This window comes from Ceratotherium simum, chromosome 32 (genome assembly GCF_057802395.1).
Source record: "Ceratotherium simum simum isolate JZ-2026a chromosome 32, ASM5780239v1, whole genome shotgun sequence".
NCBI lineage: Eukaryota > Metazoa > Chordata > Mammalia > Perissodactyla > Rhinocerotidae > Ceratotherium > Ceratotherium simum.
The window spans coordinates 17,631,074-17,658,273 of record NC_141931.1 but is presented as its reverse complement, the minus strand read 5'-3'; the positions used below and the strand labels follow the sequence as shown (position 1 = coordinate 17,658,273).

Here is a 27,200-nt window from a genome sequence, read left to right as displayed (position 1 = left end):
TGTGGCAGTTTAAACTTACATTGCCCTTCAGGCTCTCAGAGGGTGCCTTTGTTTTAACACAATGTGACTTGTACCCTGAAGAGGCACTGTCTGATTGATGGACTGAAAGAAAGCGACTTGAGACGTTTGAAAGTGGTCCACAAGGAGGACTGTTCTCTTCCTTTTTCAACACATTCTTGATGCACAGAACGGCATGTCCAGGAGGACGAGCAAGACTTTTTTGAATAAACAGGCCAGAATCCACAAAACAATGCTCTTCTCTCAAAAGTAAGTTACTCATTGTGTTCTCTTCAAAAACTGAATTGGTGATCCCTACCATAGCCCAATAATATGTAATACAATATAATAAAGGACTTAATTTAAAATGGCAATTTAAATACCAAAGTCTTATCACTCATTATTGGTTAAGCATCCATTTCCAGTGTGGCATGTCATAGGGACCTCTCTATTGATTGATTAAAAAGTCCCATTTTACTTACCATGTGCTTTTCACTATCTACTTCTAGAAAATGCATTCTTGTTGAATTTAATCTAAGACCACTGAGAATGTGGAGGGGTCCTACTGTTAATTCCATATCCATAGTCCCTATTCAAAAAGTCTTACAGTTCAATGAGGAACATGAGAGTGATTTTACAAATTAACCACTAAGTTCCAAAAACCTTACAAAATCATTCTTCTGGTACAAATAAAAGGAAAGCTGGATTGAGATGGGGAAAAGGTATACGGGTAAAGAAGACTTAATTGAGGCAGAGATTTCTGCCAGAAGAAAGAATGTTAGTGATTCTCTGGACGAATCTAAATGGTCCTAATTCAAAAAAAGATAAAATTACTATTCTCTGCAAACGAACATTCCACAGATTGATGCACCAAGAGCTCAGGCATCTACTTCTGGTAATATTAGGCTGGACTCTAGAACTATTCTTGAGAGAATTTTAATGCAACTTATAACCCAAACTATGACTAAAACAGAGGAAATTTGGAAACAGACTTCCTAAAGTTCCCACCATATTTTCTAACAGTTGCTTGGACACATATGCTGTTAGTTGTCCATCCTATTAGTAACAGTGCTTCCTTCCTGCAGATTCATTCGCACTGAAACAATACACCATAAAAAAAGGATTTACATAAAAGACAGTTGGAGCCGGTTGCCAGGGGAACTGACAATGTTCCAGACACATTCCACATTAGAGGGATAAACCTCCGGGTAGCCAGGGCTGTTGACCGTGCCTTCAGCCATGTAGAAGGTTCCACCACAAGCTGGAAGAAAAGAGAAACAGAATGAGTGCCAGGGCAAAGATCGAATACAAGACACCATAAGATAAAGGAGAAAGAACACTAGAAGGGAACTGTCAGCAGCATCAAAGGAGAACCTATTCCCATTTCCCATTAAAAACTCCCTGTCGTGTATAAAAAGGAAAAGATTCTGAAAATAGAAAACCAAAAGCCACAGCTATGATGGATCAGAAAAAATCTCTGTAGTTTCTTTTCTAAAAGCCTTTTCTCCTGTAACTATAACTTTATGTAATAAAAGACTTGTTTTAATACTATGACCACTCTGTATTTCTGACCAGGATGGTGTTTTTAACCCCGGCCTAGAACAGAAGGCAGTATCCCAGCTTTTCCCTCTCAGGAGAACACTGAAACACACACACAAATCTTCTCGGTGTTCTATGGCTTTGAACTGCTAATAACAAGGAAGCTGGCAGTTGACAAACAGCATCCTCCTGGCTGAGACCCAGTACTGGGTGGCTCCTCTCTCCCCTCCTGCCCACACGCCACCATCCATCCTGCGTCAGTGACAACATCCAGACCCTGCCTGAGCCCAAGTGCAAGGCCAGGGAGACTGTCCACCCATAAGAGATGCCATCGTGCATTGTCAGCCAGGGGCTGCCTTAACAAACATGTCATGAAGGAGAAACAACAAGAAGCTGATAAGCAAGTCATCTAAGATCATTCCAACCAATTCTCTCCGCTTCTAGAGTCCACTTTTGGCAGTGTTAGTCACAGTAGCCAAGACATGGAAACAACGGACGAATGCATAAAGAATGTGCGGCACAGAGTTCACTACTGTTAGAATTCACAAGTATGTTAACCTACTTTGGAAGAAGGTAAGGTTAGTTACAGAGGTGATCTCAGGAAACTAGTTCCCAACTCTGTAGGTAAAAGAGTCCCAAATAACAACCAAAGATTTCTACCACACTTCTGTTAACCTAGTAGCACCATTTGCTAATGTTTCTTACCTGATGATGATGCAGTGTATGTAGCACGGAAACCGTCAAAATTCACTCTAGAATCAGAGACGAACCTCAGCGTCAGGGCATTGCTGAAGGAAGTGATGGGATGGGGCATGGAGGTACCACAATAGCGGCCTAAATAATGAAGATAACAGCGAAGAGAATGAACGGCATAGGCCATGATTTCTAGTAAACGTATCTTTACTAGAATCACAAGAGACCAAAGCAAACAGAAGAAATCACTACTAGGAGAACCATTTAAATCAGAGTCCGTGTTTAAGACAATGCCTGAGAATTAAAAATAAACTGTAGGGCCGGCCCTGTGGCTTGGTGGTTAAGTGCGCGCGCTGCGATGCTGGTGGCCCGGGTTCGGATCCCGGGTGCGCATCGAGGCACCACTTCTCCGTTCATCCTGAGGCCGAGTCCCGCATACAGCAACTAGAAGGATGTGCAGCTACGACATACAACTATCCACTGGGGCTTTGGGGGGAAAAAAAATAAAATAAATAAAATCTTTAAAAAATAAATAAATAAATAAACTGTAAATACAAGCATGGGAGAGATGATTTCTAAATATGATAAAGAACATTAGGGGGAGATAAGAACAACATAGATGACCTGGCTCCAAATGTCCTTCATGCTAAAATCTCCAGCACAGTAGGGACCTGCACAGACAAATGTGCTAATACCTAAAAGCAATATATTATGGCCGAGGAAAGTGTGGATGTTGGAGCCAGAATACCTGGATTCAACTCCTGGCCCTGCCATTTAGCTACATGACCTGAATCAAGTTCTTTGTGCCTCAGTTTCCCCCCTTGAGAAAAGGAAATATTGATAATAATGAAACCTATATCATAAGGGTCTGAGGATTAATTGAGTATTATTTATAAAGTTCTGAGAATAGTACTTAGCACAAGATAAGAGCTATATAAGTATGTGTTAAATAATGTACCCTCATCCTTGGTCAAATGCTTATAGACAAAATCACAAGCAATACGATCAGAAGTGTGCACGGAGCAGGCGTTTTCATCAATGGCTCACTACTGTCTCAGGCACTGTTCTGGGCACTGGGAATAAAGCAATGAGCAAAACGAAGCCCCTTCTCTGATGGAGCTTGTCTTCTGTGCAGGCTGAGAAGCAGGACGACAGAGCTCAAACATGAGTAAACTCATGGAGAAAGTTTAAATAATCTGCGATTATTTTGCTTAAGGACATTTCAGAAACTAGATAGCAGCAATCTTTAATTTTACTAGGATGTCTTACAAACAGAAATGCAGATTATTTATTTATTATCATTATTTTTTTTTGCTTCCACTGAGGACAAAACCCGAAGAAACATGCTCAATTTGAGTATAAGAACTGTGGTCAGACATTAGTGAGAAATTTCTCACACAATGCTACCTAATGGTGGAATGGACTACATTTCACTACTATCTAAAGTAGTTGCAACTTTTAAATATATTTTTTTTAATATATAAACTATTCATGTCCTTGAATATGAACAAGCTGAGTTTCTTGAACCTCATATTAAGTCCTGCTTTCTTACCCTATAATCATCTTTACTTGGCTTATGCTGTACTTCATATTTATGGGAAACATTCTAACCTGGAATGGCAGCACAGACATGCGTAAACATATAGATAAAACACAGCCAAGGCCACAGACATAAATGAGTGAGCGCTGCAGTACCTCGGAGGGGCGCGTCATCGTAACCGCCATCCAAAATTTCTAAAAAGTCTTTTGTACACGATGTGCTGCTTTCAAGGCCAAAGTGACTGAAGGAGAGGGTAATATGATTGACTGTAAGAAAAAGAGAAGGCTATTTAATAAAGTGCTGGCAAACAAAACATACACGGAGAGAAACTGTACCTCTGATCATTTTACCTGTGGGTTCTCCAGCACGGAAGCAAGGAATTCTGAAGATTTGCACAGGGGTTGACTGGGGCTAGAGGGAAAGTACCAACAGCTCTGCTAAAAGGTTTCCTTTGAAGAGCAACAAAATGAATGTTTTCGAAAATGCCTGTAGAATCTGCAATGATGGTCGTGGTAAATAAGAGGACCCTTGGGTAGGGCATTCCATGAACTACGGGGACTGTCTTCTTGGAACATATTGTCTTTACACGCTTTAATATCAGTCATTGCTGTGTTCCTCTCAGAAGCATTTTTCTCAATAGAATAGTTTCCTTAAATTCTGATTCTTTACCTGTACTCATAAATAAGACTCTGTTCTCCCTGGCACACATAGGCTAGCACTTTAAGGTTTTACTTTAATGCTAGAACCAGGGCTCTGGAGCTTCAGAGTCATTTATAAAGAAAGCTTTGAGTTACTTGCAGATCAGCAAATGCCTGGGTACATTTTCCCTTTGTTCTTCCGCCAGCATCCCTAAACTTCAGCATAAGATCTTTTCCTATTGTTGTCCTTGGACCAGTGAGATCTTTCATCTAAACACTTTATAAGTCGCTAGAAATTGTCTTGAGGTGCAAAACTGCTGGGCCCAAGGCAGGAGGCTTCTTTATCTAAGGTTCAGTTTCTGGCTGGCTGGCAACTTTCTCTGAATAAGGATTACATCACCAACCCCCAAACCATATGCTTGTCCAGAAAGATATCTTTCTGTTAACTCTTAACATCCTTAGGAAAAGTGTTAGAGAAGATTTAAGCCAAACTCTTCATTTTTTAGATTAGCTAATGGGGCCTCATTAGCTTAAGTGACTTGCCTATTATCCCACAGGTCGTTAATTATAGAGTGGAGTTGAGAACTTAATGCCTTTCCCACATTATGTCTGAAATCATAAATTTTTCCTGAAAACCTCAAGGAAGGGCAGGGCTCATCTGAAATGGGATTCATAAGGGCCCCAGGGCCACTCTCTTTGTAATCATTTTGCTTGAGTCCTTAGGGGTCTCCTCATTTTCTCTGTCTGTAAAATGTAGACAGTAATCCTTACCACCAGATTGCTACCAGGTCAGAAAATAAGATTCTAGGATTCTACAAAGAAAATAAGGTAAGCACTTATTAAGTGTTTCTTCCAGGCTTATACTGGGATTTTTTTAAAACATGCATTGCAGGAGAGACCAGGTTCTATAATTTAGCTTCCACTTCGATTGAAGATCAATACGCTCATGGCACTGCATTCCCAAACTGTGGGTTATTAATTTTCCAGTCTATAGTTCTTATTATTCATTTATTCATTTAGTAACTGTCTTGAACATCTATCACACTCAAGGCACACGTGTCAAAAACTATTTATTTATCAATTATTTTTGCTTACCCCCAAAATAACCTTGCTGCCTGTCCATACAGCAAGGTTATAGGGTTTTTTTTTTCTGCTAGGCCTTGAAACTTAAAAAAAATTTTTAAATTAAGAACAAACAGTAAAAATTACTTCCTATCAGATTAGGAAATGCCTGTTCTCGTGCACATCAGGCATTGGGACTTCCAAAAAAAGAAAAGGAAGGCCATCAATTGTTACCACCAAGGAGATAAGAACATTAGTCATAGATGGACTTTCCCACAGAGACCATCCATCCTGGCTTCCTTTTCTTTTTTGTTTTTGTTACTTACATGGAGGCTGAGCTTGAATTATCCAGCTGCAGTTCTGATTGTTTGGGTACTTGGCAGGGAACAATGGAGAGGATATAGTATCAAATGAGTCGGTGAGGATGTAGCCTCCACAGGCTGAGGAACACACAAACACACACAGATGTCATATACTTTTGATTTCCACTGACTGTACACAACAATTATTTGATGAATGAAAACATAACTGATTTTTCCTTATTTCTGAAAGGCGTGCCAAGGAAGTACTCTGCCAAGGAAGCTGCACGTAAACTACGAGAAAGTGGAACACACTGTACGTTTATAACAATATTCTTCAATGACAGGAAGCGGGGAGTGGCATAGAACAGCAGATTAAATGGCTGTGAATTGCCTGAATCATTCAAACAAAACTCTGGCATTGATTCACTTACATTGCCCACTCATAAATTATAGGTATAAGGATAATCTCTTTATGGACAATGACTTTTTTTAGGAAAACAAATAGTCAATTGAACAAGACTTCATAAGGACGGCTGTGTATTACCAGAGAAGTGAACAGCTCTATGGGAGCTCCTAAGAGGGATAGTCTGTTGGCAGGTGGAGAGTATAAGACACATCTCACAAAGGGGACAGTGGCTGAAGGAGGAACTGGGGGTGAGGAAGAGGAGCCCAGGGAGAAGGCAGCCTGAGCAAGGATACAGAGGGGGTAAGGGCTGCATCTACACAGACTTGGCTGAAGCATCAGGCACTTGAAGGGCGTCAGAGGTGATGCTGGAAAGAGATCAGGGCAGGTTCCAGGGCCCTTGGGTAACATCCAGAGAAGCTCAGGCTCCATTCTCTAGGCAGTGCAGAGCCAGGACAGACATTGGAACACTCAACAGCATGATCAGAGCAGGGCTTTTGTGAGTTGACTTTGGAGGAAGAAGGGGAAAAGGTGGGAGAGATTCAGGAGGCTGTTAACAATAGTCCAGATAAGACCTACTGGGGACCTTTTATTACCATGAAGCAAAACATAAGTGAATAATTACATGAAAAAAGAATATTAAGAAACTGCTCTTTCTTTGAAAGCATGGAGAGTGATTGATTTATGCAGACCTTCTTGCTCCAAAGTCTACAGTGTGTCTTGGGGAGACCTGGATCTGGAAACTATCCCTAGCCAAGGCTCTTTACAATAGAATACAATCAAATCCCCAAAACAGACTAAATGACTAAATAGACTCAACTTATTTGGAAGGATGACAAGCATCTGAATAAAAATCAGAGGCATATTGAAGACAACCTACAACCCCTTCAGCTCTGGGTTCCATCTCTGACCGTGGGATGAAGGGTTAATCTCTAAGAGTGCCAGATGAAAGGCATTGGGGGGAAGAGCTAGGAGGAAGAACAGAGACATGGTGATTTTAGAATAGAAACAATGGGAAACAGCACTGATTCTTCAGGTGGACAATGGCAGGATTCAGAAATGAGGGAATCCACTACCTCGAGGGTTAAAATCTTACTCCACAGTACAAGCAAGTCTTGTAATTGATAGCTGTATATCTCCTCCTAGGGTAAAACCTTGGATAAATGCTAGATAATTTACCTATGAATGAATAGGAGATGGATAAAATAGAATGAATGAATTTGGATAAACACTTTTTTATAGTGTCTCTAGTAGTAAAGGTATTTTTAAGTATTATTCTGAAAACTTGTTGGAGAGATACACAGATCCAAAGGAAGTTAGCATCATCTAACAGTTCAACAGTGGTAAATTTAAAGGATCAACAGTTGGAACAGTTGCAAATCATAGTTCCTTTTTTCTATTTAAGTTGTTGCATGTTAAGTAGAATGCTGGGACCAATTTCTGAGGACTGGTCTCATTTTATTGTAGCACCAAGAGGGGCACTTAAGAACAGGTGGCCTGTGCCTTGGGGAGACCCACAGGTACTTGCTTTGCCTGAAGCGAGCTCGGAAGCCCCTGCTCTGTCTGGAAGAGCCAGACTGAAATCGCACAATGAGGCTGTTTCCTGTGGAGGTGATGGGGTTAGTGAGTTGCTGTCTTCCACACACACTGGCAAGGCGGGCAGCTGTGTAGCTTAAACCATCATATGCCTACAAAGAAAGACAACAGGGAGAATAATGGTTCAGAACTTATGATTCACATCTAAAAGGCCCATGTTCCATGGGCTATCTGCACATCGGCGAGCTAGTGGAAAACAACACGTTTGCTGGATCTAGAGCTTTATTTCATGGTCTCATCACACAGTTTCATGGGCGGGCCTGAGTCTGGTCATTTCTAGGGAACTTACATGGATTTCAGTAGGAGTTTCTCTGGATAGTTTTATAAATGCCATCTTTTTCACAGCCTTCCTTCTTCCCCTGACCCCAGTGCAGTCACATCATGGGCCATACCCACAACATGTGCTGAAATGTTTGATGCAAGAATGAAAACAAGAGCAAATGGATTAGAAATAATGACGAGTAACCATTCATTTTCAGAAACCCAACATTTGCTAGAGCATCTTGCTCTTCATAGGGTCATGGTCAAGAAAAAAAAGAAATGGCAGAATTCTTTCAAATGATATAGCGATGTGAGCTTAATTTAGAAAATTATCTCATTAACTGAAAAAACATATTGGGCTCTGTGTCCCCCCAGTGCTATGCTAGGATTTAGCTGACCCTCTATTAGTGCCAATGAAATAGAGTTTATGTTATATGTACCCCACATCACCGTGTTGGTTTGTGAAATTGAAGCTTGCTCATTTTCTTGGAACTCAGTGCGTCTGGTGTGAATTTTTTTAATGCTCTTATGTATAAACCGGGAGAAATGAGCTCCTTTTCTTTGGATGATAACAATAGCAACCACTCATTAAAGTGTTTGCTTACTATATGCCAGGAACTGGATTTAGCCCTTCACATATACTATCCCATTTTCTCCTCTAAAATTCCCTCCATTGTTAAGAAAAAGACAACTGCTATACAGAGAACCTAAGTTATGTGGCCAAGTCACACAATTGCTAAAAGGGAGCAGGTCGTGTTGAACCAGAGAGCTAGATTCTAGGGTCCACACTTGAAACTCTCATTTTGTCTAATGCAAGATATCAATTAAGCAGGATAGATGAATCAATTGCCAACCACCAGAGTGGGATTCAAATATGAAGTTAAAATATGGCTGCTTCATTTAAAAATAAATTGTCATTTATGCTTCATAAGAAAGTCTTGGGAAAAATAAAAAGTTCAGGGATTTAATACAAAGGAGGTACACACAAATGACTTTAAATATCTAGTGATGATTATAATCAGTGTTCTTTTAAGCACAGAAGTATGATTGGGAAGGTATTCTCAGTTTAATTGATAAAAGCACATGAATCAAACATGAATAGGATTTTTAATTCCCAATGAGAGGGCTAAAGCTTTTACAATAATGAATTTTAAATAAGTGTGGTTCTGGAGCATTACTTCTTTTCTTTTTCTTTATTTCATTTAATGTTCAAATTTTAAACCTACATATCCAGTAAATAAAACTTTAAAACTGATTTTTATTCAACATTTAAAGATTGATTAAAAACTAAATTACATTTTCTTAACCAATTCAAAATATAGTTTCCAGTCCACTATGACTGCTTTTTTTGAACACTTTGAAACCTTAAAAAGTAGCCAAAACAATGTACAAACCATCATTACAAAACCTCTTATGACATTTATATTTTAACCTACTCTCAAATATTGCCACCACTGGTTTAATCCAAGCCGTTTTTATCTCTGTACTTGGTTCGTACTTTCCTAAGGTTATAGCTATAACATCCTAAGATTTCAGTCATGTTATATTAATATTATTTTGCTTTAAAGAATACCTTCTAGAATGCCTGGAGTTAGGGTCTGGGGAATATAACAAGTGAGTCTTGGTCATGACTACTTGCTTCTCTCAAAGTGATTTGTTCGTTTGTTTAGAACAGCATTTCTTAAATGCTGGAGTTCCATGAGGTTTATAGACTCCCCCACCAAAACAACAACAGTAACAACAACAACAACACACACATTCAGAGGATTTTTACTAGTCGATGAACTCACAAAGGCAAGACTCTTCCAGTCTTCTTCATTTCTCCCCAAATTCAGAGGTCTAGTGAGTAAGTAGATATGGTTCCTTCCCTTTCTAAGTTGTGTTTTTCTGTCTTAATGGTTGGAATTCTCTTAAGGCAAAACAAGTAAGGTAGGAAGTTAAGGTTAGAAAGTTTGGAAAGTCACATAAATGAGCCATTTCCCTGGGGGTCCTTTGAAAGGGCACATCTTCCAGGGAGTCTACATTTCCCAGCCATCCCTCTCCTCCAGAGACCCTGGAATTCCAGGACCGTGGCTGAAATTCATATGGCTGGGGCATTGCTTCACAAGGAATGGATCCAAAGTAGAAGGTTTCCAAACTTCCTTGAATCAAAATTATATCCCAATGGCACCCTAAATTTGATTAGCATGTTGTAATTTTACAAGCAACATCACAAACATCTTAACAGCACTTAATCCTCAACACCATGTGATTTTTTTTTTTAATGAAGAAAGTGAGACTTAACAAGTGTGCTAGCTATTAAAGTATCATTTCATCCAGTATAAGCTGGTGACTCTTCCAAGATCATATAGCTGGTGAGTAGCAGGCTCAGGAACTTAATTCTTCTCTCTCCAAATTCTATGTTATATCATGTTACTTCTCTTTAAAATGCTTGTGATAGTTATTAAAGTACATTACATGAACCTAATTGTCATTTTATGAAAGCACAAGACCTCAGGTTATCACCGAGACAGTTGTTTTTTTCAATAGTTTAGAATAGCAATTCTTTTATTTGAGAGTGTTCTTAACACTTGTAAAATATCAATTTAAGTTTTAATTTATAAAATTATAAGAAAAAACTGCAAGGAAGAAAATATGAGAAACCTTGTTCCCATTTATTTAAAATTCCAAAGTCATGAAAATTATCAATATGCATCTTCCCTTACTTCCATTTAGTTCCCAAGGCAGAACTAGCAAATTATATTACCATTGGCTACACATGTAACAGATTTACACAACTTTTATAGTTCTTATTTAAGTCTACTGCTAAGAGTATTCTAGGCCTGGGAATTGATTATTCGATCTGTTGCTTAAGTGGTAAAAGTCAGAGAAATATATAAAGACAAAAAAACTGTACACCTCAACTAACTCATTTCTAGATGATACTAGTAAGATAAAATTTTGAAGTTGAATCCACAAAAGAAAACGTGGCCACCATTCCTGGGAGTTTCAACTATGGGGGCTCTAGAAACAGAGGCAGATCTGGTTTATTGGTAATCTAACTTCTACAAGAAAGTTAGTCAGTCTCTTTACAAAGTATCCAGAGTTTTGTCAAATTTCAAGATTTCAACACACTTTCAAAATACCTAAACTTATGTTTATCATATAAAAATAGGCGATTTTTAAAAAGAATAGAACTTGGAACATAACAAAAAATAAATGTTTGATGCACAGATGAGTAAATGAATAACATATACAAGAGTACATGGCCTCTAAAAACAGAAGACTAAGGTTAAGGAAAACCCAGAGTTAACAAAAAGCTGTCCTCTCCCTCATGGGTTGGAATGTATAAATGCATAGCAGGCATGATAGTGGGTACAAGAAGCTATTTACAGTGGGAAAGAGGTCAATTGGGGCTGCTTTCTGGGCAGGCTTTCTACATTCTGGGCCCAAAGGGTACGGGGAGGGTCTCATCAGAGGGCACAGGCACACCATGCACACAGCTCCCAGGTGCCTTCTCACTGGCTGTCCCAGCCTTTCGCCAGCTCTGTGAGAGAACACGGAAGACAGAAGGTGGGCAGAGGACATCCAAGGCCGAGTAGTCAGAACACATGACATATTATTAAGAACCCTCCTTACCCTAAGCTCTAGCCAGAAATTAGAACTGAGTCAAACATTTATGAATTTTAATACTTGATGTTTTAATATCTCAAGGAGATTTGGGTAAATGTCAACCCTTTTTCAAAGTTAACATGTGTCAACTCCAGCATAAAGTGACATAGGGAGGAAAACCATTTGTAACAGCTAGATCTTAAGTTAGCATGAAGGAAGCCATCTTAGGGAAAGAAAGAAATATCGTAACTGTGATCCTGACTCACTAGTCTCTGAGAATGCACTCCAGCCTACACGTAGCCTAGATGATTAAGCACCTCTCTTTTGCAAAATACATAACCTGTCAGTTCTATGACTCTTGCTTACGCATATCTCCAGCTGTGAAAAGACAATAACTTTGTTCTCTCAGTTCTCGAGAAACATGATGACCTCCAGAAAGAAAAACTCTGTGTTGGTACCCATCACAGAAGTCAGAAGAAAGAGATAATGTGGTGTCTTGAAGTTCGTCACACTGGATGATCAACATCCCTAAACCCCCTCCTTCCCTGCCCATTTCCCCTATATGACTGGCTCAAGATTCTGTATGATTTTAAGATGGTTCTTTAGGACCCTAGTCCACTATCTTCTGATTATGCTAGCTAATCGTATAAACTTTCCTTTCTCAACCACTGACACATTTGCAATTGACACTGGATTACAGCGAGCAGAATGAGCCCCTTTCTCTTGGTTACACATTGAGGTGAGAGACTAGCATCCCTTTCTGTGATATTTATAGAGGCCTATGGTCAGAGTCCTCAGGACCGATAATTTGAGTAAAGGAGCCAGGCCAAGGGAACTTGTACCTTCCCATACACTTACTGATGATAGAAATATGTATTATTCAACAGTATGCATTATTTAAAAGGTGGTGGCAGAATTCCTTTTAGAGAGAAAAACAGTCTTTAGCAAAGCACCTTCATAGACTCCCGGAGAATGACTGCAATAGGATAAATGTTATTTTACATTACGGTGGACAAATTTCTCTCCTCTCTATCTTTCACCTTCCTAATCTGTAAAATGGGATTGACATGAGTACGTAGCACATATTGTTCCTCAGAATTAAATGAGTTACAAGATATAAAGTACTTAGGATAATTCCTGGCACATAGTAAGTACTTAATAGATATTAGCCTCTACGATTAAGGTGAAATAGAGAGATAGCTAAACTGCTGTCTAAAAAAGGAATAAAACTTTGGAGGGAGGGAACTAGACACCTATGGAGGCAAAAACAAAAAGAGGTCAAAGGTTAGGGGTTTGTCCAGCGATGCGGATGAGGTGGGAGCCTGAGAAGGAGACACAACCCAGGAAAATTACCCAACTGGGACTGTGAGAATGGGGAGTGGCAGCATTTCTGATCTGGCTCCCAGTGATTCATGCCCTTGTGTAATCTCTTCCTCTAGAGTGTGGGATGGACCTAATGACTTGCTTCTAATAAACAGAATATGGCCAAAGAGATGGGACATCACTTCCATGATTAGGTTAGGAAAGATGGACTCTTCCATCTTGCCAGCACTCTCTCTCTTGTTGGCACTCTCTCCTGCCCTCTATATTTCTTGCTCTGATGAAGCAATATCCTGTGTTGTGAGATACTCTGTTGAGAGCCTGCATGGCAAGGAGCTGAGGGTGGCCTCTAGCCAATAGTCTGCAAGGAACTGAATCCTGCCAACAACTATGTGAGTGAGCTAGGAAAGACGTAGGTAAGCTGCACCTGGATTCCTGACCCACAGAAGCTATCACTGCTGTTGTTTTAAGCCTTTAAGTTCTGGGATAATTTGTTATGCGGCAATAGATAACTGATACCCGGGAAGGAACGAACAATGGATTTTTAAGGACGAGGAGGTCTAATATCACATTTTAACTCAACTGTTATGCTGCCCTTTGCAGTAATCTCCTGCCAGTGCCTGGAATATTTAATCAAAGTCTACTATGCAAAAGAGTCTCAAGTGTGTGGCATTTTGGAGAAATAAAGAAAAGAGGTCTAAATTCCAACTTTCTCTTAACAAGGGGCAGAGAGAAAGGGAATAGCCATAAGAAGCAGGAGAGAGAGGATTTGAAATTTTAATAGTGGCAAGAAATGGACACCAGGGTGACCACCTCCCCTCCCTCCTCACAAGAATTCCTGAAAATATTATGGGGGATAATGGTTCTAAGACCCATCTAGAGTCTAGGACCTCTGAGTCTCCTTTTCCTCACCTGGAGTGATCAACTGTGTCAAACTCTACTGAAGACACCAACAATTATTCATGCAACTTAGTGACTTGGAGGTCACTGGAGGTCCAAGGGGTTGTTTGGGTGTAAGGATGGGGACAGGCACTAACTGAATGGGCTGAGCTGTGTGTGCAAAGGGGGGAAATGGAGACAATGTGACATCTTCACTTTCCTCTTAATTGGCTCTCCTAGGGTTGGAGTGAGGAGTCACTGAGGTCATATGTGGTGCCTGGCATGCGGTAAGCACTCAGTGAATGCCAGTACCCTTTAGGGAATTCCCAAAGGGAACTGGGAATACCCAATGGGGAATTCCATTGTTTTCTTTCCTTATTTCTTCCTTAGTTCTTTGGAAAGTAAGACCATCACAAATTGTTCAAGAATTTATAAGATTCACTAATGTACCAGGCTGAGTTGGGGGTGACTAAGTATCCAGCCCAATTCAGGAAGGGCAGTGATTTTTTTTAAAAATCTGTGTTCCTCCCCAAACACCTTCCCTACAACACCTGACCCGCTCCACAACGCAGCTTCATAAATACCCAAAAAGTGAAGCCTAAATGGATGTCAACATCCACGTTCAGCTCAAACCGCATAGTTCATCTCCTGTCAGCCTTTGCTGACAGCCTACGTGCAGGGGTGGGTCCATCTGATGTTTTTCGTCTGACCAGCTAAGGCCCAGGGGAGAACACTCTGATCTTAGATCTGGAACACCTGGAAAGCACAGGGATCTTATGGTCAGAACAGCTGGAAGCACTCTGTTCTTAGAGTCAGGACACCTAGACTTGAGTCCTGGATCCATCTGGGGTATTTATTTGTTCTTGCCAAGGCACTTCAGAAGCTTCTGATTATCAGTTTCATCATCTTAAAAATGGGGGTAGATAATTCCTCCTCCCTGCCTCATCATTGTAAAGATCAAATAAGACAATACATTGAATGTTTTGTCTAAATTATATATTATGAATATGAAGGTAAGTTTCTCCTATTTCATTATAGGAATTCTCATACATACATTTTTTAGTGGAATTTGGAAACACATAGTAAATGTAAAAGCTAGCACTTTCACTTCTAGGCATCTACCCTAGGGAAACTCTTGCACAACTGCATTCAGAAATATGTACCAGAATGTTCATTGCTATTAGGGTTACAATAGAAAATTATTGGAAGTAACGTAAATGGGCATTAACAGTAGAATGGGTATATGATTCATGGTATAGTCATGAAAGGAATATTGTGTGGTGGCAAAAAGAATGCATTAGATCTGAACGTATCACAACATTTTTGTTGTTAATGCCGTCCAGGGGATTCCGACTCCTAGCAACCCTGTGTACAGCAGAACAGAACCCTGAGCGGTCCTTTTGCGCCATCCTCCCACCTTCCAGCACTATATCAGACAATGCTCTGCTGCCATTCACAGGGTTTTCATGGCTAATTTTTTTGGAAGTGCGCGATCGAGTACTTCTTCCTAGTCTGTCTTAGCCTGGAAGCTCCACTGAAACCTGTCCACCATGAGTGACCCTGCTGGTATTTGAAATACTGGTGGCAGAGCTTTCAGCATCCCAGCAACATGCAGCCACCACAGTATGACACCCGACAGATGGGTGGTGCAGTTCCCCGACTGGAAAAGGAAGCTGGATTGTGGCGGTGAGAGCACTGAATCTCAACCATTAGATCACTGCACTACAATGTAGAAAAATGTTAAAAACAGATTGTTGACTGAAAAGAGCAAATGGAAGGATGTGTATTGTGTGGTATTATTTACATAAAGTTTTAAAACATGCAAAGTAATATTGTATACTGCATATGGATACACACATATAATTAAAAAATATAAACATAGCCGTGGGAATCAAAAACCCAAATTCTCATAAGTGGTGTCCTCTGGGACGGGGTGGGGAATGGTATCACCCATGGGACTTCACTGTCTCTTTTGCAATTCATTTCTTTTGGGGAAGAAAAAGAACTTGAAGCAAATATGGCAAAATATTAAGATTTGGCAAGTCCGGACAGTGAGATGTTTTTGTTCATTACATACTTTATATGTATTATGTGGTCCATACTTTTCCATATACTTAAAATATTTCATAATAGAGTTTTCAATAAAGAAAAGAGAATCTATATAAAAGAAATAATAGGAAATGTAGACTAGGATTCACATGTAAATATGGTCTTCATAGCATTATTATAATAAGAAAAGAAACCCAGAAGTAATCTAAGTGGTCAATAGTAAGCTAGTGGTTAACTGAATTCTAGTATGTCCATATAATTGATTATATAGCCAAAGAAACTATTTTTAAGAAGAAATGTGTTAAATGACGCTAAGTGAAGAGGGCAGGATACAAAATGATGTGTGGTGTTAACTATGTTTATGTGTGTATAAGTGTGTGTGTGTGTTTGTAAACGTTTGTGTAGGAAATAAGCCAAAATTTTAATAGTTTTCTCTATATTACAATATTGTGGATGGCATTAATTTCTTATTTCTTCTTTTCTGTATTTTAGAAATTTAATATGAGGAGCATGTAAAATTATTAAATAACATCTATACTTTAAATGTTTAAGTTCTTAGCCAGTCAGCCATGTAAATGATCACATACAGAGACCTGAAAATGCACTATTCATATAACAGTACCGCAGTGTCTAAGCCAGATGGCTATTAATGCCACTTAATCTAGCCTTTTGCTCCCTGACAGGAATGTGTCAAGTTAAATGGATATGGCTTCTGTTTTAAGGTCTCCAAGACATTTGATAGTTGGCCAATATCTACAACTGTACCCCAGACCTCTCTCCAAGCTCCAGGCTCATATATCCAACAGCATTCCAGACATCGTCGCTTGGATGGTCCCATAAACCTTGAAAGTCAATGTCTCAAACTGAAGTCATTTCTTGCCTCAGTAAATGCCAGAAGCATGTACCCAATTGCCAATCCTTTTTTAGATCTCTCCCTTATCCCCCTAATCCAACAGATCTTTATGTTCTGTCAATTCTCTCTCGGATGTATCTCTGAGACCTCTTCCTGCAGGGCTTCTTCTTGGTCTTGGTCTTGGTCTTGGTCTTGGTGTGGGACCTCCTCACATCTTGCCTGGGTCACCACAGCAGCCTGAAATTTTCCCTGCCTAAATTTATGCCCCCTTCAATTCAGTCTCCAAACAACTGCCACTGTGCAAGGTGCTCTTTCTAAAACGCAAAATCTACTCCAAAAGGAAATCTAAGGATCCCAATACTTTTTAAAATTGCACTAAATAAAGACAAGCAATCCCTGATGCTTTGCTTATGAAGTAAAGAACAAGAGCCTGATTCAGATGCACAGCACTTCAGAGGCAGCCCCTCCCCTGTGATCAAAACTCTGGCTGATTGAGTGACTTCTGGTCATCTTACTGAAATAGTCATCACTCACAGCCCAGAGCCCATGACTGAGGGGGAAAATGAACATTAGCTTCCTCAGTAATGTGTGTACTTTCATTTCTAGAAACTGGAATATATTCGCTCAGACTATTAGAGAGTAGCAGGTGGGAAAATATTTCTACGGCATCCCCTATCTTCTTGTTTTACTAAGTTTCATTTGCTCAGGGAGAAAATAAACCAACTAAATGTGTGGGTTAAAATTATTACAAACTGGAGTAAGAAGAAACTATTCTAATTCAAAAGCAAAACACACAGCATGTTTTACAATCTCCAGAGTTATGGCAGTGTGGCACCTAAGCTTTCAGAGTTGAGCTTCCTGTGCAAAGAAATGATGGATGTATATGAATATGCTTTTATTCTCATTTTCTGCACTATTCCTTTTCTCCTTCTTAACTCATTTGTGAATCTTCTGAAAGGTACCAAATACCACATTTATGAAGTGATAAAATTCACTGAGATGATATATTGAAGAATGTGTGAAAAATTTATAATATATATTTTAAGATTTTAAGAAATATTTTAAGATAAAATAAAATGAATCTGTTCATGAACTAATGATGCCAGTTAGCAATGAACTGAGGATTATGGATCCAGTTCTGTGTACCTAAGATTCACAATTTTTAAAAAGATAACAAGACCTTTGACATAGTATTAGTAGTAACAGAAGCAGTAGTGGTAGTAATAGAAAAATGAGGAGTAGCAGCTAACACTTATCTATACTAGACACTGTGATAAATGCTTTAAATACTACATTTTTAAAAGTGAATCCTTCTTACAATTCCATTTTGCAGTTGGCAAAATTGAGGATCGGAAAATATAAGTAACTTGCCCACAGTCACACACTGAGTAGTGAAGAGCCAACATGCAAATTTCATCTGTCTAACATCTGATCAATTATCATTAACCCAAGCAGAAAGATAAAATCAAGTTTTATTCACTGAGAATATAATATCAAGAGACCATGATTCTATGAAGCCAAGTGAGATGTCCATGGTCTCTTAAAAAGACAACCATGGGAGCTCTGGAAATAGAGTGGAAGTTTCCGCTCACATATCCAGACCTTAGGGGCATTTTAGAAAGTCTTATTTTGGGCCCCTGTGGATTTCGGAGTGGTTGGCACCTGTCATGCATTCCATCCCATGGAACATGCATGGGATTCCCAGCGTGGCTAATCTCGCAGACTGTGTAACAAAGGGCACAGTGTCCAAGACCAATAAATAAGCCTAAAATTTATATCCCTGATTCCTGAACTTGGTTCTATTCTTGGATTCAGATATAAATCCACTCCTAGTCCTTTTCCGGTCTAACCACAACCCAACCATCTGGTCTGGCATGGTGTCTTTCCTCACCTTGCCCCTGGCCTAATTTGGCTCTCAACCTGGTCTTTACCATTTACTTCATTTTTAACTCCTTCTCCCAAGGGAGTTGGGAGAAGGGATTGCTGCTTGGGATTGCCTTAAAACTTATCAGGGTAAAAAAATGTGGTGCGGGATAAAAGATTTAGGGTACAGAAGAGATCCTTTACATCGAGGTGCAAAGTCAATCTTGAGCATGAGAAGTACTTTCACGCGTTACATATGGTAGTATAGCCGCTAATGCAATTCCCATTTCGGATGCAAACTGCTCCAAGATAGAGGAAATATTAAGTGATAAAGAGGGGAATCCCTCAGGAAATTATCCAAGCTGTTAAAGTCATAAATGTAAGTGAGGAAGGAAATGAAAATATTACTCATGTTAGCAGCTTTTCTTGGGGGTGGGGAGGGAGGAAGCATCGGTTTCCTCAGTGAGTGATCTTTTCCAGCTCTGCTCCTCTGAAATCAAATACCAAGTTAAATTCCTAGGCACACATCTCAAGTTAGGACATTGTCACTTCTATTTCTTTGTTCTACATTATCACACTCAGTCTTCAAATTTTACGGGAGACTAGAAGCTCTGATAATTTGCAGTTGTTGCAAGCAGTGCCTCCAGGATTACTGGAAATGTTGATGAGAAAAAAAGTCCAAGAAGCTCATTTTATTTTCACAAATAAACAAGCATTTAAGGAGATTCTGAGCTGAAATGTAAACAAAACAAAAAGCCTGGGTCCACGGAGAGAGAATGGGGGCTTCAAATTATTCTTTGCTTTGGGGATGTAAAGTATTGGCACAACTTTTGGTGACTAATTTGGCACTAGAATGCAAAATAGTAGGTTATCAAAAGCAAGTCACAAATTAAACACTTTAAGGAGATCATCCTCGAGTATCAAATGGAAACTAAACTTTCTGTGGTGAGGAGTGAAGGAGAGAGGGAGAGAGGAAGGGAGAAAGAGATTGATTTCCATCATGGATTTATCTGTAAAACAATAAATATTTAAAGAAGACTTGTTTCCACTGTCTCTTTGAAGCACTGAGTTCTATTATTCTTGTGTCTATCTGCACTGTTTTAGCAATGACCAATGTTTTAAAAGGAAACATATCATGGGCAGTCTCTTAAAAAAATAAAACAAGATATGGATACGGCCTTCGGGATTTGCCCTGTTCCATCCTGTGTCTGATAGTCAATGTGAAGAACAGACACTGCAGCTTTGGGGTGGGAGTGGGGGGATCTGGTTTTCTTCAGTTCAAATCAGACACTTTGCTTTCTTTCTCCTAGATCAACACAAAAAGCTTCAGAAAGAAAACAGTCACTCATCATGTGCCCTTTTTTTTTTGTACTGGGCTCTGTTAGTCCTGGTGTATATTTTCTCCAAATGAGAGGCTGGATCTGGACTGCGGTCTGCCTGCTTTTATCTGTTTCTTACTGATTCTCACAAGGCGGACATTCCAGCGTGCTGAGCAAAGAGGATGCTGAAATCAGAGGCCAGGAGTCTCCAGGGGCTGGGGGTACCGCTAAACTGACTTCTCTTCCAGCTCTCACACTGAGTTACAACCAGTATTTCTCAGAGATCAATAGGAGCTCACAGAGCTACATGGATTTTAGGCTCAGAAGAGAGACTCGAATTAAGCAATTAAAGTGTCAGTCGGAGGTCACTTTAATACTCAGCCTTCGTGAAAGGAAATATAATGGAGCCATTTTCGTGCTGACCATACAAGAGTCATGCCCAGCCAGTGGGTCCCACTGCTGCCTTAGCAAGAAATCCTCACAAAGTGTCATTCAGGAGAGCCTGAGGTTAATTACATTAGCCACTCAACAGGGACTCAGCAGAAAGTGCAAACATATTACCAAATTAGTGGAAACCAGAGTGTAAGTTGAGCTCTCTGATTAGCTCACCATGACGCCATTGCCATCTCAATAGAAGTAAAAAAATGCAGTTTCTCTCTTCTTACATTATAGCAGCATGCAATTCTAGAAAATGTGTTTCTGCGATATTATCTGTCTCATGCAGCTCGAAATAGTGAGATTGTATATCAATAACCGTGCCAAGCAGTGAACTCAGCACAACACATTCCCAAATGTGTCGTCTGCAATTTTCCACCGAAGCACCAATCATCACAGGAGTAGAGACTACAAAAATTCATTTATTCATTTATTCAGCCATGCATCTACTAGTAATTTGTGCATCAGACAGATTGATGCCTTTGGGATACAGACTTCTGCTGTGGGTTATATGAAAGGGGATGGAGGCTGCATATTACTGTTCCATTTTTAAATTTTCATTCGTCTCTTCTACTTGCTGAATTTTGCCTTTAGTTCCATGAAGCCAAGAGTGATGGCAGGAGGTTAGCTGTGGGCTTACCCTGCCTCCAGTTGGGCCCACTGGGGAGTAAGCCTACTACAATAAGAGCTCTCTTCTGTATAGCAAGTGGTGTGCAGAGATGATCTCCTGCCCAATGCCCATGGACTTGTGCCCTAATGGTGAACAGAAGCTCAGTGCTGTGCGGGTCTGACTGCAACCTCATGCAATGAATCCACCGCTAACATGGCCCTTAGTGTCCTTTTCTTCAACTTCCACTTTGTTCTCTTCTTTCTACCCACAAACACAGCTCCTAACTGGATCCTTTCCCCTGATTTCCTTCCTTCTGGTTGGGTTCACCAGGCACTCGATTCTGTAAATGAGAAAACTAAGCTCCCCAGGCAATGAAGCGAGTGAGAGATGGTGCCATGCCTAGAAACCGGTGCCCAGCAGTGTCTGTCCCATAGTTGACACCAAAGATTGAATGGATGAATGGAACTCAGACCACCCCTACTTCAAAGCAAAGACCCTTTCCACTTCATAGTTGAAATCCTAACACTTTTTCCTTATATTGATAAATGAAGTCTGGGTTCATCTGAAAGAGAATTCAAAACGGTTCCAGGGGCGGGTCCCATGGCATAGCGGTTAAGTGCGTGCGCTCCACTGTGGCAGCCCGGGGTTCGCCGGGTTAGGATCCCAGGCGCGCACCGAGGCACCGCTTGTCAGATCATGCTGTGGCAGGATCCCATATAAAGTGGAGGAAAATGGGCACGGATGTTAGCCCAGGGCCAGTCTTCCTCAGCAAAAATGAGGAAGATTGGCATGGATGTTAGCTCAGGGCTGATCTTCCTCACCAAAAAAAAAAAAAAGGTTCCAAAGTAACCCGGATTTTATTTTCTCCTTCTATTTTTTCATTTGTCCTTTATTCTCTGATTCAGTTCCCTGCATATAGGCTGTAATTTTTATACTTTACCAAAATACTTAATCTTACTTTAGGCTTACTTGTGTTTTAGTGCTGGTCCTGCTATTAATTTCTACCTCGTCTTGATCCTGACCTGTCTGGACCTCAATTTTCTTATTTTTAAAATAAGGAGATGACAGTAAATTATCTCTAATCACTCCTCTTCAAAACTTAACATTCTATATATCTATATGTTTATGACTATTAATCACAATGACTGTTAAAATTAATATTTCCACTTCTGACAATCCAAACTGTTATAGGAATTTTAAAAAACATGATGGCTGGTCCCATCCAAGCATAATTTACCTTGGTATTGAATAGTACACTTGAGCTCTATTAAAAATCTCATGAACACAAACATTATCTTTGACAGCTGATTATTTTTCTCTTTGCTAATGACTCTGTCTAAGCAACAGGACCAAGAAATTAACTTGAATGCCTCCAGGATGAATGATTGGCTTTGTGTGGACTTAAACTGCAGAGATATTATGTAAGATATTGGACTTTGGGGTATGTTTCACATCCAGTGTCCCTCTAGCTATAAAGGATAGATGGTTGGTGCCTCAACGCTTGCCTTCACAAACCCCTGGACAACTAACTATAACTTGGAGCCAAGCTTCCTGCCTCGCTAGGACATGGACCATCTGGTTTCACACCTCTGCAGATCTCCCATCCCCATAATTGGGTACACTTGGCACCATACATGGCATATCTCTACCGCAATTTATCTCAACAGTCCTTTTTCACATTGCTTTATCTTTCTGTAAAGGTGATTTATAAATTGTACAGACAAAAATGACTTAGCTTGTATATGATTTATGCAATTTTCAATATAAACAAATTTTCTAACCAGAAAAAAATATCTGATGGTCCGCCATGTGTTCCAATTTCTCATTCTGAAAATACAAAATTTATAGAACCAATCTGTCTCTTCTTCAGGTCTCTGCTCTGATAACACAACTTCATCAGTTATTCCATTTATCTCTTGCATCCAGCTGCTCTTTTTCCACCAGTACCTTGTCCTCTTGACATGCTTAAGCTTTTCCATCATTAAAAAAACAACAACCTTCCGTTGATCTTGCCCTACCCATAGATTATGATCTTTTATCCCCCTATGACATTTACTTCCATAATTCTGGGGAAAAGCTAAGAATCTCCTGCACCTCCTAACCCATTGTGATCCGGAGTCTTCCACTACTACCCACAACAATCCTGTTCTTTACAAGGTCATCAAAGACCCAATTCAGTGGTTTTGTTTCAATTCTCATCCTAGTTGACCTCTGCTGGATTTGATACCTTTGATCATCTACTCTTTTAAAATTGGCTTCACTCTCGGTTTCTATGCTCTCACTCTCTTCTGGTTCTCCACCTACCTCTCTGAGTACATTTCTCAGTCTCCTTTTCCTCTGTTCCTCCATTTGCCCCTTAAATGGTGATGTTTCCCAAAGAGTCTACGTGGCCCTTTTCTCTTTACAAAATACTCCTATAAATGACACACCCACTTCTGTGGCTTTAACACCACCAAATATACAGAAATTATCCTCAAATGTATATATCCAGCTCAGACCCCATCCTGAGCACTGAACTCATACGTTGCACTCTATAAGGGACATAGTGTTTGTAAACTTTTGACTTTTAAACTCAAAAGTTTCCAAATCAAACTCATTGTAGTCTACCCCTTTACTCACTTACTTAATGGCATCGTCATTCACCCACTCTTCAAATGAATAGTCTTAACCCCCCCCTCTACCACCCACCTCATCCTCTACCATATAATTAGCCTCTAAATTTTGGTAACTATATGACCATAAGAGTTCTCCAATATGTCTCTTTCTCTGCACTCCCAAGACCAGTGTGCAAGGTTTTTCCGTAGCTTTTCAAACAGCCATTATGCCATCTTGCTCTTTCTCTGCCAACCCGGCCCCTACATGACTGCTTCTTGTCCTTGTAAAATACAGTTTTGAATCTATTATTCCTCTGTTTTACAGAAAACTTTCAACAACCTCATTCTATCTGTACGATAATTTCAAATTCTTCACCAGAGCATAAAAGAGTCTGTCCAATTTGGATGTCTTCTGTAGACCCTTGGTCTCCACACGCTCCCCAACACAGAGCTGCAGTCCAGGCACAACACTCTCCTTTCTTATTCCCGAATGTCCGTGCATGTTCATACCTCTGTGCACAATTTCCCGCATTCTTTCCCCAAAGCCTCCTGTCCTGCCTCACTGCCACATTTCCACTAGTGAAATTCTGCCACTTAAATGTCATCTCCAGTGCGACACTTTCACTGGCTTCTGGACCCAGATGAATCACTCCTTCTGTTTTCTCATGATTACTATTACAGTTGTTGAGTCCTAGGTACACTAAATGCTAGGTGCTGTGCTATAAGAGAGGCTCAGAAGTCAGTTCTTCTTTTCCTGAAGACCTTGAGGCCCAGGATCACAGACGGGAAGCCCTGGCTCCTAAGCCCACTGCTCCTCCTGGTATTCCATGCCACCTCCCTCTTCCGGTGGCTCTTTGAACCTGCCTCTCAGGGCACTCACCATCGGCATCATTATCATCATGGCCAGCACAAATCGAGAACTTTCTATCTGACAAGCAGGTCACTTAGAGAATCTTAAATATCCCAACAACAAATCTGACACAGGTATTCTTATTATCCCCATTTCACAGTTAAGGAAGCTGACGCTGAAAGATTCACTTTCTCCCAGGCAACACAGCTAGAAAATGGCAAAATCTGGGCTCAGTTCCAGGTCCACCCCACCACAGAGCTAGATTTCTTAACCATGGAACCATGCTGACTCACGCTGTGGGTACAGTTGACTTTTTATATCAATATCTTGCTCAGGTGCTTAGTGGCATCTCCTTCTGAATGCCCCATCAGCCCACTGGCGGGAGTACCCCACCTACTTCCTACAGAATTCTCTGATTCTGACAACTTGTTTGGACTATTACATTTTGTATTTACCTTATCTGCCAGACTGGACTCCTCCCAGCACCTGGCTTTGGGTTTATTTTCCTGTCTCCATGCCTATGACCAGATTATAATTGAGGTTTCACATCCTCCTATCTGTTGCCCCCTGCTACAGTTTGTTAAGTCCAGCCCAGCTGCATGCTGAGATATGGCAGCAGTTAATAAAAAACCCTGTCTCTATATTTATGTCTCATGTAGGTGGAAAACCCTACTCATGATCACAGGAAGGAAAAAATGTAGCCATGCTGGGCAAGCCTTTGACCTAGGCTTTGTTTTGTTCACACACCTTTGTATGTTGAATTCTATGGATTATGGACTTTACAGAAGGGAAGAAACCATACCTGGCACCATACAGACTGGGAGAGAGAGAAAATAGTGGAGACATGCCCACTGCAGACAAAACCATGAGGTAGACAATTTGTCTTTAGCCCATTCAAACTTTTCTTGAAGGCACCTCTTCTGCTTCAACCCTTTATTTCACCTTTATTCTTAAAGGCTATTTTAAGAGAGCATAGAGTTCCTGATGGGTAGTTATTTTCTTTCTTCAAACTAAAGATACTATTCCATTGTCTTTTCTGCTTCCAATTATCACTGTTGAAAAGTCGACATTAAGTCTGCCACTTCTTAAAAGGCGACCTGTTCTCCCACCCACCCACTCTCCTGGCTGATTGTAATATTTTTCCTTTATCTTTAAGTTTTTTAGATAAGTATGTCTTTCTATTTATTTCTATTTATTTGGCTGTTTGAGTTCCTTGGGATTCTTGTTTTTGTAAATTTTCTTTCAACAGTTTGGAAAAGTCTTAGTCATTAGCTCCTCAAATACTGCTTCTGCTCCATTTATCTCTCCCTTTTCCTTATCGGATTACAATTAAATGTATGCAAATGTATTTTAAATGATTACAATTAAATTTATAAGTGCCCCTATGTGTCTTAACCTCTCCTTCTGTTTATCCGTGCTTTTTCCTCAATAGATTCTTCTGACTTGTCTTCCAGTTCACTATTTCTCTCTTCATCTCTGTCTAATCTGTCTAATATGCCAAAAACACTTCCACTGAGATCTTAATGTCAGCTGTTATATTTATCTAATACAATATAAAAAAAAATTTATCTAAAATTTTTAGTTGGCTCTTTTTCATATTTGCAGTGTCATTTTTTTATAGTTTGCAGTTTCTTGCTGAGAGTTTTACCTATGACTTTTATCTCCATGAGTTTAGTAATTATAGTTGTTTACCAATCTCACATATTAGTTTGTTTCCATTGTCTGTTATTCATGTTATATTTCATAGATGTTATATTATCTCCTTACATACACGAATATCTTCAATAGTGTGCTGGCTATTGCATATGAAAAATTATTGTAGAAATGAGGTCTAGGATGATCTTACCTCCTTGAAGATTTTAAATTGCTTTGGCTAGATGTCCAATGCCTAGATACATTAGCAATATGGAGTTCCCTCTCATTATTCCATGGCTTGATATTTTGGGGGCCAGTCAGGTGACTTGAAGCTGGGATACTGTCTCTGTGAAGGCTGTTTTACTTTCATTTTACCTAGGATATGGGATGCTTTACCAGGACTTCCATTCTATTCAGGGCCTAGACTCAAACTTTGTTCCTCTTTGTCCTGAAAGGCTCTGAGAAGTGTGGCTAATCCCTTCTGGATCATCAAACACCCTACAGGCAAAAGCAGTCCCAAAGACTAGGCATATATCTTTCTCAGTTATTAACTCGGCAATTTCATACTGCCTTGTGAGTTCTTTGCTGCATTTAGGAAGATGTTTTAAAATATCATCCAAAATTGTTAAATAGTCTCTGTCAGGAGAGTTGGTCCAAGCTACCATCATGGAAAGTGAATGTCCTATACCTTAAGTTTGTATAATGTTTTTCCAACTTAGACCCTGAAGACTCGTTTAGAAGGTTAATACATAGTCATAAATCAACCGATCTTTTAAGTAGATTAATGATCTAATCTTGTAAAATAATACTTGAAATCATACCATTAGACTGGATTACTCCGAAAAATGTGAAACAACTTTTGGGTTTTCTTAAGTTAAATTTGAAAGCTAGCCAGTTGGAGGTTGTGTAACAAACTGCCAGGAAACTGAAATAAAAAGATCCATTTTCCAAGAGAATCTGGTTTATATTTGAATGAAATGTTTCTAAATACAAATGAAAGATGGAAAATCTTTTGTTAAAAAAATCAGGTAACCCAAAAAATTAAGCTAAAAGAGAAAAAGAAAGCCTCAAAATAAAACCTCACTCACTTCTACATTAAGCATAAAGCATTAGTTTCAGATGAGAATGTATTCAAGTAATTGGTAGTAACAGAAACTTTGTCATCTAATCA

The 27,200-nt window shown here is 39.8% G+C and overlaps 1 protein-coding gene across 1 annotated transcript in view; it reads right to left on the bottom strand.

Annotated features, from left to right (window-relative positions):
• CUBN (cubilin) overlaps positions 1–27,200 on the bottom strand; it is a 256,070-nt gene that overhangs the window by 106,771 nt on the left and 122,099 nt on the right. Inside the window, exons 32-36 of the mRNA XM_087420786.1 lie at positions 7,703–7,862; positions 5,796–5,909; positions 3,925–4,035; positions 2,242–2,370; positions 1,126–1,258 (exon numbers count right to left, since the gene is read on the bottom strand). Coding sequence (XP_087276912.1) covers positions 1,126–1,258; positions 2,242–2,370; positions 3,925–4,035; positions 5,796–5,909; positions 7,703–7,862 — 647 coding nt within the window. The remainder of the gene's footprint in view (positions 1–1,125; positions 1,259–2,241; positions 2,371–3,924; positions 4,036–5,795; positions 5,910–7,702; positions 7,863–27,200) is intronic.